The sequence below is a fragment of the Notamacropus eugenii genome, chromosome 7, assembly GCF_028372415.1.
Source record: "Notamacropus eugenii isolate mMacEug1 chromosome 7, mMacEug1.pri_v2, whole genome shotgun sequence".
NCBI lineage: Eukaryota > Metazoa > Chordata > Mammalia > Diprotodontia > Macropodidae > Notamacropus > Notamacropus eugenii.
Genome location: NC_092878.1, coordinates 683,745 through 699,649, shown reverse-complemented (window position 1 = coordinate 699,649; position 15,905 = coordinate 683,745). Strand labels below are relative to the sequence as shown.

The 15,905-nt window shown below is 38.1% G+C and overlaps 1 protein-coding gene across 1 annotated transcript in view; it reads right to left on the bottom strand.

The window, feature by feature from the left end:
* MYO5C (myosin VC) overlaps positions 1-15,905 on the bottom strand; it is a 145,810-nt gene that overhangs the window by 67,084 nt on the left and 62,821 nt on the right. The window contains exons 11-16 of the mRNA XM_072622955.1: positions 12,291-12,372; positions 11,203-11,343; positions 7,734-7,859; positions 5,899-5,982; positions 2,912-3,046; positions 1,001-1,098 (exon numbers count right to left, since the gene is read on the bottom strand). Of these exons, the coding sequence (XP_072479056.1) occupies positions 1,001-1,098; positions 2,912-3,046; positions 5,899-5,982; positions 7,734-7,859; positions 11,203-11,343; positions 12,291-12,372 (666 nt within the window). The remainder of the gene's footprint in view (positions 1-1,000; positions 1,099-2,911; positions 3,047-5,898; positions 5,983-7,733; positions 7,860-11,202; positions 11,344-12,290; positions 12,373-15,905) is intronic.

Genomic DNA, 15,905 nt, shown 5'->3' with positions numbered 1-15,905 from the left:
AAAGGAAATGAATTGGGATGGGTTGAAAGAATTAAACACACCTTGGAGCTTATGTTTATAAGAGAAGGGATTTTAGCTGTAAGAGTTAAGTTCCAGGAGCACTTTGAGGAGCCAGAACCTTGTTACTATAATCAGAGGGTAGCAAGGGAAGGAGGAATATTGAATCTCTCTTCTCCCTTGCTTGGATAAGAGGACAATGCTGTAAACTTTGAAAAGTTGGAAGATTTGGACTTCTCATCAGAGCTGGTAGCATCATCTCAGGGCAATAGAGCTCAGATCAGAGTGCTATAGACATCCTGCCTTGCTGGGTTGTCGAGAATTCTGGATGCCTTTTTGTCCAATTCTGGGTTGGATGAAGGGGCTTACTGTTTTCTTTGAATTTCTTTATTACATCCAATCCACTACCCTTTTGAGATCTTTGCTGGAGCATACATAGCTCCTCTATAATGTATCCTATCACCATCTTAACCCAATTACTCTATATTTTAGTAAGAAGTTCATAAGGAAAATAACTTTTATTTAACTATATCCTAGAATTAATATTTTTCCACTAATTATTGATATTATACTCTATTGGAAAACTGTGGATAAAGAAATGTCTATATTTTGACCAAATTAATTATTCTAGCTCCTGTTTCTTTCACACTTTTCTTGCCCATTCCATTATATGCTCCTTGAGAGCAGGATCTTTATCATAGCAATCTTATATTCCTGATGCTAAGAACAGTAATATAAGAGGTGCTTAACAAGTGTTGAATAAATGACTTTTCCCTTAAAATCATAAATTTCTCCTTAGACTTAAGACTCATTTTTTCTGGATAAAATATTGTTGCTTTCCAATTTTACACTAAATTAATTCATATCAGTCATCAAAGAACTAGAAAATAGTTAACAAAGGAAATTCTGTTCTCTAATCTTTTACATTCTCTAACAATAACATTCAACAGGGAGCCATGATAATGAACCATATTTGTATCTTCAGGAGTACTGGAGTACTTACTCAAATGGCAACTTCTCATCATTTGGCTTTATGCATCTTACATAGTGAGGCGTGGTTGCGTTGAGCGTCTCCATCAGCAAATACAAAGAGCTTCGGAACTAGAAAATCAGAAATTTTCAGATCATACTGAAAGTCATATTGAGTCTAATTTAACTTTTGCATCAGGCAATCAACATGTTCTTAGCTTTAATGTTATCTTAGTAAGAAATGGAAGAGAGGGAAAAGAAAATCAAAATGTCTAAAAATAAAATAATTTGGGGGGAGTGTCTGCACCATATATGATACTTCAAAAAATTAGATATAATGACAGTTTTCTCAGATTTTCAAGGTAAGTTAGCAAGTCGTGCCAGATATTCTGTATTGTGTATGACATCATAGTGTTCACAAGAAGACTTGGAACATTATAGAGCCTCCTAAATGAAATTTATTACCATTCAAAGGAGTTTCACCTAACTACTCACACAGAGTGTGAGTCACATGTAGCTGAAGAATGTTTGTTGCTCAGAATATATTTTTAGTGTTCATCTGTTAGTATGTCTATAGTTACACACTTCTATAACATATACACATATGTATATGCAAACACATGACAAATATAACAAATGGACAATGAGTGAGGCCTAGAAACGAGTAAGCGGGTGAGAGTGGCTAACTTGTCTTTGAGAAGTTATATGGTTCTTTGGGTAACTCTAAGCTTCACCCCAAAACAAAGGCCCATTTTTTTAACCCAAATAGTCTCCTAGTAATAAATGGCTGAGTCATGAAATAGTAGAGTTCTTTGAAGACTTAAAGTTGGGGGTCACCCAAAGGGAAATAGAAAGATATGTGGTAGGTTAAAGCAAGCCACAATACATTCCAAATGATGGCCTATACAGGACAAGCAGCATAAAGGATGTGACCAGAGAAATGCATGTCTAGAGAAAAAAAGGTAGGCTGGTCATGTAGTGAAGAGAAAGGGCGACTGATGGCGAGCCTCTTTGCTCCACTGGCATCTATACATTGTCAAGGTAACAAATGTGCTTCCAGAACATTGGATGTAAATTTATGGGAAGACATGGGCAGGAGGCTCCCAGGCTTCCATTGCTGGAAGAAGTGTTCATATCAATGAGATCAGCAGCATTGGTGTTAGAATAAGCTGGGATGAACTCTAGCAATAATAACTCACATTGACATAATACGTTAAGCTTTGCAAAGTGCTTTACATATACTCATTTTATCTGTCTCATAACAACCTCCTAAGTTATAAAACCTCAGGTTTAATATTGCTTTTATAAAGTATGCACCAACATGTAGTATAATGGACAGACAGTTGGCTTCTGCCTCAGGAAGGCCTGGGTTCAAGGCCTGCTCATACTTATTGACTATGTGATCCTGGAGTAGTCCCATGACCTCTCAGGAGCCCAGGTAACCCTAAGACTTATGTCTGAAATCAGTTGTCAGTTTGCTGTGGTAAAGGAAGTTTCTCAATGAGAAGATTCCTTGAATACCAATGAAACCATGGATCTGGTTTAAAAACAAATAACCTTGAAAATCTAGGAAAAAATTTGGCCTAATGAGGCATGTCAATACCTTGAGTGACAAAATGCAGATAAAGCATTTGGTAAGCACAATGTGCCACATAAACAAAATACATTGTTACTGTGATCCTTACTTCCCAAAGGGTCCTGGAAAGAGCAGCCAATAAAAAGTGATGTTTGGCCAGACTTGATAAACACCCCACTGTTACAAATAGTGTTTTTCTCCTATATTTATACTTTCACATTTGAAAAATGATGCATTTTTCGTCTGCCCTAGAATATGGATTATGCAGATTATGCAGATTATGAGGATATGTGACTCTCCAAGAGAAGCACCAGAATTCACACCCACACACCTTCTTTCTCTTTACCACCCCAAAGATCTCCTCCGTACCTTGTTGCCGACTGTTGTCCGGAAATGCTTATTATTTGGCTTGAGCACTTGCTTGGCAGATTTGACTGTGATAGATGAATTGAAGGGGGAAGGAGGACCTGGGTTTTCTTGGAAAAAGCTAGCACATAGAGGAAACTGAAAAATGACAAAGAGCATCACATTTAACACAGATGAGACTAGTGCTTATATGGCACTGTAAAGTTTACCAAGTGCTTCACAAATATTAGCCCATCTGATCCTCACAACGACCCTGGGAAGGAGGTGCTATTATTATTCCCATTTGATGGATGAGGAACTTGATGAAGACACAGGTGACTTGCCCAGGGTCACACAGCTGGCATCTAAGGCTGGATGTGAGCTCAGATCTTCCTGACTGGTGCTTTCACCAGGCCTTTGAAGTAGGTCTGCTAATCCAACTCTCCCTCATTTGACAGAGGAAGAAAATGAAGACCAGAGAGAGAAAGTGACTTAGCCAAATCCATCTGGTAAATGAATGTTTGGACTAGAATGGTGGTCGCTTAACTTTCAGTCCAACACTCTTCATTACAGCATGTTTACTTCTCTTAACCATAAGGCATAACTAGAATGTGCCAAGGATCTCTGGTTTCATTACCATGGAGAGTTCACACTGTGAGAACCCCTCTCCACCAACAGAAATGAGTTCCCTTTCTCTACCTTAGCAGTCCTAGGACACCAGCCAAGGTTCACAACAGTTAAATTATTTGCCCAGAGACATAGAGCTAGCAAATGTTAGAGACACTTTGATCCTTCCTAATTGTGCTCTTGGATAAGTCACTCCCCATCTTTCTCTGAGCTTCAGTTCCCCCAGTTGTAAAATGGGGATAATAATAGTCCTACTACATCCTTGCTGTGTGAACTTGAAAGCACTACAGAATCATGAGTCATTATTATTAACAATAACAATTGTACAGGCTGAATGTATTAGTGGTTATTACTGCTGTCTCTTAAACAGCAGGCAAGCTTGTTTGATCACAAGTTTAAGACCTCCAAATTAAAAAAAAAAATACATGTACTGTTCCCCTTTAGCGCCTTCCTCACAATCAGGCTTCTTGTATTCTGTACTTTTGTATTTGATTTTCTCAATCTAAATGCAAGACTTTTATTTCATGTTTCACTTTCTTCATTTTATCCTTATGTTTCAGCCTGCTAAGGTAATTTTCAATATGGTTTTCACTATTTCACCAGGTTAACTGTCTCTTACCCCAAACTAATCTGCAAATTTGAAAATCATGGCAAACTATATCTTCATGTATGTTAACTTAGACTCAAAAACCATACTTAAAATTTGGAAAACCTGTACTGTTTATTTAAAAAGCATGTATGTATACTTTGAGTGAAGAAAATAACTCTTCATCACTACAGAACTCATGCTTGGGGCAGCTGACTCCTCTTCCTCCTGTCTTTTGGAGATCTCTTCCAAAGCCTTCCCAGGAAAATTTGAATAAAACAACTAACTTACCATTGGGAAAGGGATATGGGAGGGATGGGGAAGTAAAAGAGTTTGAGGGAAGTGCTTTTTATCTCTAAAACTCCAGAGGGAGATGGCTGCTGGTGTGAGTAGAAGAGTGCTCCTTAGGCACTTAAAAAGAAAAGAGTTGCATTTCTCAAATATATGGAGAATGGAGTCAAATTTAGGAGAATACAAGTCATTGCCCAATTGAAAACAGTCAAAGGATATGAGTAAGTAGTTTTCAGATGAAGAAATTAAAGCTCTCTATAGTCATATGAAAAAATGCTCCAAATCACTATTGATTAGAGAAATATAAATTAAAACAACTCCGAAGTATCACCTCATACCTATCAGATGGGCTAATATGACAGAAAAGGAAAATGATAAATGTTGTAGAAGAAGTGGGAAAATTGGGATACTAATGCATTGTTGGTGGAGTTGTGAACTGATCCAACCATTCTGGAGAACAACTTGGAACTATGCCCAAAGGGCAATCAAATTGTGCAAACCCTTTAATCAAATAATACCACTGCTAGGTCTGTATCCCAAAGAGATCATAAAAAAGGGTAAAGGGCCTACACCTACAAATATATTTGTAGCAGCTCTTTTTTGTGGTGGCAAAGAATTGGAGGGAATGCTCCAGTTGAGGAATGACTAAACAAATTGTCATATATGAATGCAATAGAATACTATTGTGCTATAAGAAATGATGAGCAGGTAGATTTCAGAAAAACCTAGAAAGACTCATACGAACTGAGGCTGAGTGAAGTGAGAAGAAACAGGAGAACATTGTAGACAGTAACAAGAACATTGTGTAATGATCAACTATCATTGACTTAGCTCTTCTCAGCAATACAGTGATGTAAGACAATTCCAAAATACTCATGACAAAAAACATTATCCATATCCAGAGAAAAAACAACGGAGTCTGAAAGATGATCAAAGCATGTTATTTTCACTTTTTTATGGGTTTTTTGTTCTGTTTCTTCTTTCACAACTTAGTTAATGTGGAAATATGTTTCTATGATTACACATGTATAACCTGTATCAGATTGTTTTCCATTTTGGAGAGAGGATACTGGAGGGAGTAAAAATTTGAAACTCAAAATCTTATAAAAAATGAGTGCTGAAAACTATCTTTACATGTTATTGGAAAAAAATAAAATGCTATTAAAAGAGAAAAAAAGAGAGAAAGCAAATGGTATACTGAATCACTGTGTAATGTTGAAGATATGTGTCATTTCTGTGACCATTAATTTGAAAATAAAACTTATGTTTGTTAGCACTGCGAACATGAATGCTTGTAAGGGGTGCTATTAGTCCCCTTTAGATAGTGGTAGATGAAATTTCCAGTTTCTACCTTAGTAGGGAGAGAAGTGAAATATATGCCTTTAGTTTTGATACAAAGGTTGTACATACAATATAGAGAAGTGTATTGATTAATACTTCTTTAGCTATGTGTAATTGTATAATCAATAATTATTAACTTATTTTATCGAAACATTCATTTACCAACCTTGCTTGTTCTCAGGATTTCAACCAATACTTCATATACGGTATCTCTGTTCTTCTCCAGGAATCCTTCACTTTTATACTCTACCTATGCAAAGAGCTCAAATTAGGAATATCACCAGACCATTGCTTCGGAGACAGAGCAGGTAGGATTTCAATCTTTGAATCACAATTCGTTTTGTGGGTGACAGTGGTTTTACGCTTTTAAAAGAGCCCAAGAGAACGTGGCTGGAAATGCCTATTGGAGAAGGATGGATCTGATTTCTTTATTTTTATGACTATAGTTTTACTCAGCGTACCATGCCAGATTATAACAATGTCTGTCTGACTTTCTAATTGTAAACTGCTTTAAAACTATCATAATTCTTTCAGGTTACTACTGAATAAAGGTAAGCCTAGCTTTCTGAATTCTAGCTAATAAATTCAGGAAGTTGTCCCTAGGTTGTCATCTTGTTTTCTCTCTGTGCCCATCAGAAGGATGAAAAAAAGGTTCAATGATATCCCTTGGTTTCAGTTACAAACCTTTACTTAATTGGACACTAATGCAGTAGCAAGGAATGACCTTACCAATGAAAATCCTGGCACCTGAGAGTGCAGAGATTCTTTAAAACAGACAAACAAAAAGCCCAACATGGGCTTTTAGAAAGGCACAGTAAACCTTTATAGTCAGAGTACAAATCACTAACTGTTTGCAATGCTTGAGCTCTGCCAAAGACTGATAAAATCTCTAAGCGCCTCTTTCTAGGTAATTACTTTTTCTTGATACCTCAAACAATGGCACCGATACAGAGGTTGCTTAAACATCCCAGTCTCTCCAAAAAAATCACTGGAAATTGCCAATGAAGTGGAAACTAGCTTATCACATGGTATATTGTAATATGTATATGTTTTCATGAGAGCACAAAGATGGTGTCAGTAGATTTTTCATACAAGAGTCATGTGAGGGAGAAAAATTTACATAGACCACATGAATCAAAGACAGAATACTCCTTGAAGTGAATGCGTATTATGTGTGACTTTTATTGTCTTGTGCATCTAGATTTTTTTCTATGAGAATTCGTAGACATTCTGAAATTATAATTGAAATTAATTGGAAATATACTTTAACAATATAAACTTTTATCTTGTATGCAACTTTACAGAGACCCCTCTAATACATAAGGTAATGTATCCTTTTGCAGAATATAGAAGCACTAACTTACTGTTATTCAATGAGCCTGACACAGTTCATACAACTTCCAAAGGAATCTATCTTCCAAGCAGGGAGTCCCTGAGGTATCCCCAGTAGAATCTGGTATAATGGTACTCCCTGGCATACCTTGTTTATTTAAATCATTGATCATTCACAGACGTTCCATAGGACTTGTACTTAGTAATAACCTATCCAGAACCAGCCCTGACTTTACCACAGAAGGTGGCATGCATACAATTTCATAGATAGAAAAAAAGTTGAAACCAGGTGAAGTGAATCCCTACAGGGTGGGGAACCTGCAGCCTCGAAGCCACGTGTGGCCTTCTAGGTCCTTGGGTGAGGCCTTTCAACCGAGTCCAAGTTTTACAGGACAAATCCTTTCATTAAGGGGACTTGTTTTGTGAAGTTTGGATTTCTGGGAAAGTCGGAGTCTATGGCAGAACCAAGAGAAGACATTGACTGCTGTCTACAAAACTTGTAGGCTGACCTGTATGCGTGAAGTCCACCTGTTTTGTCATTATATATGGTGAGCACACATTTCAAATATAACTCGAAGCTCAGACCTACACTTTGCTGAGCACTTTCCTTTCCAAAAGATGATCATTGCATATAGGCATGTGAATAACTGTGCAGGATTCACATCATACCTTATCAGCAAAGTGCTGGATGACGAAGGATGTGTTTGACATTCTAGGCTTTTCAAATAAAGCATTCTTGTTGACAAAATTATTATAGAGTTTTTGGAGCCAATTTTCATCTGTACCATGTGGTAACTAAAAGTGGAAAAATAAACCGAGTTAAAACATTAATAAAGGCAAGAAACAGTTGCTAGATCAAGTAAAACCTGACACAGAAACATCGCAGTAAACTATGTAAACTCCAGTAAACTATGAAATGAGGAAGCTAGGTAGTGCAATGGATAGAGTGCTGGGTCTGAGGTCAAGAAGACTCATCTTCCTGAATTCAAATCCAGATTCAGACACTTACTAGCTGTGTGACCCTCAAGTCACTTGAACCAGTTTGCCTCAGTTTTCTCATCTCTAAAATGGGCTGGAAAAGGAAATGTCAAATCGCTCCAGTATCTTTGCCAAGAAAATCACAAAGAGTTGGACATGGCTGAAAAACAACTTACCAACAAACTGAAATATGACAGCAGCAGAAGAGTTGGTGTGCAATTTCTGCCTATCGTTACAAGAACGCAGTATAATCTAAAGAGTTTTTGGTGCTAATATGGTAAAGATTTAAAAATGGTAATATTTATCCTATTAATGCAAGTACAATGTAAAGTAGGGGGGAAATATTGAAGTGATTAATGATCATGAAAGTAAGAGAATACTTATCAGGCTGCGTTAGGGGAGCAACAAGACAGAGGATCAGGATTTGGAAATCATAGAATTTATACAAAAGAGAAGGCATAGGATGACAGGTAAGTCATAAGCAAGAAAGAAAATAAAGAAAGGAACCAACACAGCGTAAATGTCAGAGGGTAGAGGGGGTCCTAATCAAATAGACAGAGGTTGATACACTTACAAGATTGCAAGGAAAACACAACTGAACGAAGGATGAAATGAATGATTTTATTTTTGTCATAGAGATAGGCCTTTCCCTTTTCATTTTTTTTCTCACAATGTCTAAACATTCTGTGAATATTTGTGGTTCTGCAAAGTGACTCTAGTATTTTCATTTTCAGGTGGAAGGAAAAAGAGGGCTGGCAAATGGTTACCATCATGAACTCTCTCATTAGAAAGAGTTCCCTTTTCATACTCCTGCTTGTGGAGAGGGTGGAGACAATATCTTGTGGTCACTTTGGCTTAGCTACTTGCAAAACTGGTTCTTGACATCATTGATTTTGGAATATCAAAATTTATTTGCTAAGATACTCCCTGAACACAATACTCCATTTTGTAATTGTAATCCTTTGGTTATTTAGAGCAAGGTTAACGTTTTAACCAGTGCTTACCATAGTGGTGGGCACCTAAGTACATGCTGACTTGATTTTTGTTTCCCAGACTCCCTTGGCAGTCTGATGAAACCCATGGACCTGTTCTCAGAATATTCTTTTTTGTTGTCTAGATTTATAAGTGGAGGAGATGTTAAGGTTTACTTAGAATACAGTGAAAATAAGAATGTAATTTTTCCCATTCAGATTCCAGGAACTCCTGAAATCTATCCTTAGACATATGGATCTTAGGTTAAGAAGCTGTGGCTGAGAGCATTCTCTGCAGATAACTTCTCTTAACCCTTAGCACCAAGGGGTTTCTTATACAGAAGGAATACAAACTTCCAAAGAGATTATCCAATTCAATGGAAGAGACATTTATTGAGGGCCTACTAAGTACCAAGCATTATGCTAGGTGTTGACGAAACAAAAACAAGATGGTGCCTGGCCTCAAGGTTCAATACTAACATCTACAGGCTATCCTCTCTTCTTCCAGCATCAGACTCTCCTGCCTGATCCCTAGACCTCTTTGCTTTGTCCTTAAACTCTTCCAGTCCTGGTACCAACATGGAACTTCCGTTCTGTGCTTCCTTCCTGATTCCTTAGCTCATACTTCCAGTAACTGATTCTTGATCCTTCAAGTTTCTGGCCTTTCTTTAGGCATCATTTTTTTCCCCAGATTCCCGACTCAGAAAGTCACACTCAGATATGGAGTACACTCATTCACAACCCACTTTTCTTCTGTCCTTTGACCTCCTTCAACACTGCCAGGAAGAAAAATACAAAAAATCAGTGTATGGCCCACTACGGGACGTGTACTCCAAGGAGACTGAAGACGGAAAACAGAGGTCTGATATACATCAAAATATAGCATGATTTGTTACAGTATGTGTGTATATACATATATATGTGTGTGGCATATGGAAATTGTTTATCAATTGGAAAATTGTTAAAAAAACCCAACTATGGTATATGAATGTAACATAATAGAATATTATTTTTTAGTAAGAAATGGAGAATATAAAAAATTCATAGAACCATGGCAGAATTTGTATGAAATCACAAGAGACAAACAGAATCATTAGAACAAAATAGACAATGATTAAAACAAGGTAAATGAAAAGATATTTAAAAGAGAATCATACTCTAAGTGAAAAATCAGTTGTCATCTCAGAGAATAAAGAATGACAAAGACCTCCTTCCACAAAGCAGAACGCTGCGTGATCGCCAGACAGCGTTACTCAAAGGAATTTTTTCTTAACTGTTTTTCTTCTTTCTCCCCACAAAGGAGGTTTCAACCCAAGAAGGGGGTGTTAATGAGGGAAGGGGGTATATTTCCATAAATGACTTGTAATGGAAAAATAAAAGGTATCGATATTTCAAATTAAGTATAAGGAATTTCAAGCTTCTTTCTTTGGAGAAATCAAGAAGGAAGATACTCAAGATGACTTATCCTAAATAAACAAAAGGAAACTGCAAAACATGCATAAACTTAAACGTTTAGAAAGATATCTTCCCTTCTCTTGCAGCAAAAACCCCAATTTGGGCAACAGGCATAAAAGTCTTAGTCTGAGAGAAAAGGAGCGGTGACACGATGCAGAACAAAGAGCTTGTGATCTGAAAATCCTGCTCTGCTACATCTGTTTCCTCATCTCTAAAATGTCTCTCTGTGCCTCTTTGCCAGTAGATTCTTCTCTGTGACTTCCCTCACTATGGCTTTATGTTTTTTTCTATTCTGATTTTTTTACCTACACAAAAATTCATTATCAATTTTGAAAGAAAAAAGGAAGTCAGCTGATGATCTTTATGGTCCCTTCCAACTCTAAATTTCATGACTATTCTCTCTCTCTTTCTCTCTCTCTCTCTCTCTCTCTCTCTCTCTCTCTCTCTCTCTCTCTCTCTTTCTCTTTCTCCCTCTCCCTCTTCTTCTCCCTCTCTCTCTTTCTCTAGCTCCCTTTCTCTGTCTCTCTCTCCCTTTCCACCTCTCCTTCCCTTCCCGTTCCTTTTTCTCTCTCCCTGTCTCTGTCTCTCTACCTTCCTCCACCCACTCTCTTTCTCTCTCTCTTTTTAAGACATTCTAAGATATGGATTTGAAATTCCTGTTTTAAGAATCCATCTTACAAAAAACACTTGTTACTGTTAGGGATGCAAGGGATGGATGAAGAAAAAATGATTACCAGGCACTCTTCATCCAGTAGCTCCAAAATGCCCATTTTGGCTTCAATCAAATCAATAACCGGTTGATTGTCATAAAAGTCGATCAAAGTCCAAGGAATGCCTTCCTTCATGTATTCCTCTTGCTCAAGTTTGAACACATGCTGACAATCCACATGTTGATAAAGAAAGAAAGACACATCACAGAGGTTAAATAAACTTTCACAGAGAAAAGTACAAACATGAGGGAAAAGAAAAAAATCAGTTATTTGTATTGAAAAAGAAGAGTTTATAATACAAACAAATTTTCTTTCTACACAATTAAACATTTTACAATACATGTAAATACATCCAATACATGTCCTAGTCATTCTCCCTCATACTCCAAGTGGTTCCCCCATTTCCTGTTGTCCCAAAGGTCCTCATTCACTTAATTTGAACCCAGGATCACTGTGCCTATTCAACAGGTTTCCTGACTGGCATCCAGGACCAGAAAAGAGCCTTTGTTTTGGGTTATCTGTGGTCCAGACCTGTCTTCCTCTCTCTTTCTTCTTTAATTAGCATACATAATAGAGAATTACAAACAATGACTTTGGCAACAGTACTAACATAGGCATAAAATTCAACTACGTGAGCTGGACTTACCCTTTCTGACTTAGGATGGGTACAGCAAAGGACATCTCTTATAACTGAACCTGGCTAGTTCTTTCTTTTCTCCATATCTTGCCAATAGAGTACAGTCCCCTTTTCCAAGAGACCTTCCTGTATGTGTGTGTGTTGGTCACTCCTGGGTGGTGACAGTGGGAAGGATAAGGACTGACAGCACTGCCCAAACTCTCCAGGGTCGGTTTTCCAAGACAATGGGATGCAGGGAAGGCTCAGTTCCCAGACTTGGCCACAAGGTGGCACAGTATCTTAGCACATGGTCACTCAACAGGAGAAAAATAACTTAGCCTGAGAGGGGAAGTTTGTTAGACAGTTCAGAAGACCCCTGGGGGATCTTGGGAGAATCTGTGAGCTTTGCCTGTTTATTGTTCATACCTTTCCCCTTCCATAAACAAATGCACAGGACTGAGACTCAGGTTTAGAAAGACAAAAACAAGTGCCGTACCAGGTTAAACTGTTGCTGGAGTTTTTCGTTAGCATAATTGATGCAGAACTGTTCAAAGCTGTTCACGTCGAAGGTTTCAAAACTGAAACACATTTTAAATAATAAGATTACATAATAACATAGAACTGCACATAGATAAACAGAAATTAATTATCCATATTTTTTCTCATTTAGCACTGCAAGGAGGAAGACTGGCTCCTCAGTCACATGCTCTGAAGTTAAACAATTAAGACTCTTGCTATCCACCATGAGTTACCATATATGATGACTTCGTCACTTGGTTAATCGACAGGTTTTGTGTCTTTCTGTGCTGAGCTAGGGTGGCTCAGTAACACTGGGACTGACCAGGACGATTGTTCAGCATAGAATGCTCTCTCATAGACTTTAGGAACCCAGGATCATCTTCACCCTATGCTGCTACTGCCTCTGATAATGGTGATGATAGCTAGCATTTATATAACATTTTAAGGTTTGCAAAGCCCTTTGCATAAGTTATCTCCTTTGGTCCTCACATCAACCCAGCGAGACAGGAGCTATTAATATTCTCATTTTACAGATGAAGAAGCAGAGGCTATTAGAAGTAAAATGACTTACCCAGAGTCACACAAGCAATAAATATCTGAGGTAGGATTTGAGCTTAGGTGTTCTCCACATCCATAAGTCTATTCACTGCACTCCCTACCTGCTCTTTATGCCACCTTGTGTGTATGGTTGGGGCATGAGAGTGGAATACAGAGGGTTCAAATATGGCCCAATGTTCCTATTTTTAAGTGTATGTTTCTCCAGTAATTATGGCGAGTGAAATTTTAAATAACTTGATGACAGATTTAAATGCTGTTGCTGGACAGACAGCTTCCTATCTGCTCCAATTCATTTAAAAATCAAATAGGATATACGGGAGGAGCTTAAAGTTGTCCTGGGGGGATAGAAGTCTAGAAGGGATGGTCCAATCTGGTCTGGAACTAAATCTGGTAGAATTCTGGGATGGCTGAATTGATTTCATGGTGTCCCTAAGTGCTCTGACCCACTTTGTGAAGGAGAATGGGCTATGGTAGTTCGGCCTGGATCTGTCCCTAGCATAGTGGAATTCCTTGGGGGAGAGACTTAAGGATACTGAATCAAATTCCAGAACTTGTCAAGAATGGTCCAGACTATGGACTAGGAAAAAAAAGCACCTAGAGCTTCTGTGGTTCACATCCACACTTGTATCCAGACACACGTCAGGGACTGAGAGGTTCTAGCGCCAGTTGAGAAATCAAGGCATAGCCATCGTGGTATTTATTAAACATCTATTTTATGATAGGTACTGGGACCCAGAAGACTGTCTTAGGGCTAGAATCTAGAAGAATATTCCTCAAGAACCATTCGTGCTCCTTAGACCCACTGGGATCCCGAGAACATCACTGAGCTATCTGACAGGCCTGTCCAGAGTTCTCTGGGTGGTCAGAGGGCTCAATAGCAGAGGAAGCATTTTTCAACCCCTTTGCCTTCACATTGGGGGCATCAGCATGAGATAATAGTTGGTTTTAACTCTAACTATATAGGATTGTTGTCGTTAAGTTGATCTCAGTTGTGTCTGATTCTTCATGACCCCATTTGGGGTTTTCTTGGTGAAGATAATGGAGCAGAGTTTGCCATTTCCTTCTCTGGTTCATTTTACACATGAGGAAACTGAGGCAAGCAGGAGTAAGTGACTTGCCCAGAGTCACACAACTAGTAAATGGCTGAGGCTGGATCTGAACTCAGATATTCCTGACTCCAGGCCCAGTGCTTTATCCATTGTACCACTTAGCTGTCCCCCAACAACAACAGAAACCAGGACACTGTCCGATGACTAGAATCCAGAAGAATATCCATAAAGATCTATTCATGCTCCTCAGACCCACTGGAAATCAGGAAATGCCAATGAGTCATTTGACAAGACTTTCCAGAGTTCTCTGGGTGGGCAGAGATCTCAATATTGGCAAATGTTTCTCAGTTCCTTTATTCCCACAGAAAAGGCCTCTGTGTGAGATCATAGTTGGTTTAAATCCTAATTATACAGGCTGTCCCAAAAGTCTTAAAGCAGTTTCAAGCCTTCATAGTCTAAAATTGCCCTAAGACTTTTGGAATATCTTGTCTATAAATTGTAAAAGATTACAACTACACAAAAAGCAATCATAAACATGTAAATATACATCTTATAATACAATTTATATAGCACTTCATCATCTTTAAGAAAGTTCCACATTTATTATTCCTCATTCAAAGGTCTTGCAAGTGATGATCTTCAGTTTTCATCCCAACCCATCCTAATTTTTCCTCTTTAGAACTTCACGACTAGAAGAGACCACAGAGATCAGTTAGTCTAACCTTCCCATTTTCAGATGAAAATACTGAAATCCAGAGAGTAAGGTGACTTCCCCAAAGTCACAGAACTAGATAACGGCTTTTTCGGGGGGGGGCTGCCTTACCTTAAAGCCCGAGTTCATTTGTCCCATATTTTGAAGAACATGTATAGTCAGGTACATAGTAGTACTACATGAGGTCAATACTACATGAGGTCAAAGATTAAAGTAAAATATAAGCATAATTTGCATAGATTCAGCATCATAGGAATTTGTCTGATAATCTCATTTAGCTAAATTTGTACACTAAAAGACAGGGCTATTTTGCTTTCATCTTAAAAAAATTTACTCTTCAATATGTTTCTATTTCTATTGAGGACATCCATCCAATCCCCTAGACTCTTAATGGATTTTCTTTAATTAGCAGTTCACTACACCAAAGAAACCCCAGGTTCAGTCCGTGTACATTCTCTACCCCTTGTGTAAATGTTACTTTTGCTGATTGTAGTGCTTGGGGACAGCTTCGGTTCTGTTCTTGTTTCTGTAACCTCAACCACACACACAGGGCCTGGCACATAGTAGGCACTTAAAAATGTTTGTTGTCTAAGTAATTTTTTAAAGCTGTAGGGCTGTTTATGCTGAACTAACATCTAGAGTTCTTTATTTTAAAAATGAGTCAACATTTATCCAAAACTCAGAAATCTACCTTAAAGTATGACCATGAAATAATTAATGTCCAAACAAGTACATAGGAAGAGTTAGTTATGAAGGATGGAGAGGGGCTACAGGACTGAATGTGTGGCCAATAGATCTTCACAACGATACTCTCTGTGGCTGGCTCCCTTCTTATCCCTTCCCCACCTAATAGATCTGCTTTGAGAAAAACACATGACTAGCTGAGAGCTAACTCATTCTATTTGCACGGAAGGTCAAAAAAGAAAGGGAACATCTTTTTGTGGATTCCTGACAGTTCATTCTTTGGCTCATCAGGCAGAAATTCACATGCAATAATCTTCAATAACCTTGATGGATACAGTCTGTGCCATCATCCATTAAAAAAAGTCAGAATTTGCTTTGGGAAGGGGATGGGCAGCTATGTCTAGAGTTTTCAAAAGTTTCATTTTTATTCTGACTTTAAACACCAAATAGCATGTGATTCTGCAAACACAGAGAGCAGAAGAGGACGATTGCACCTGAATCTGTAGGTCTCCAATACGTATACCTTGTTATTCTTTTTAAGTGTATAATAAGATCAATGCATAGCTTTTAAAGCTATGCTCTGGCCTTG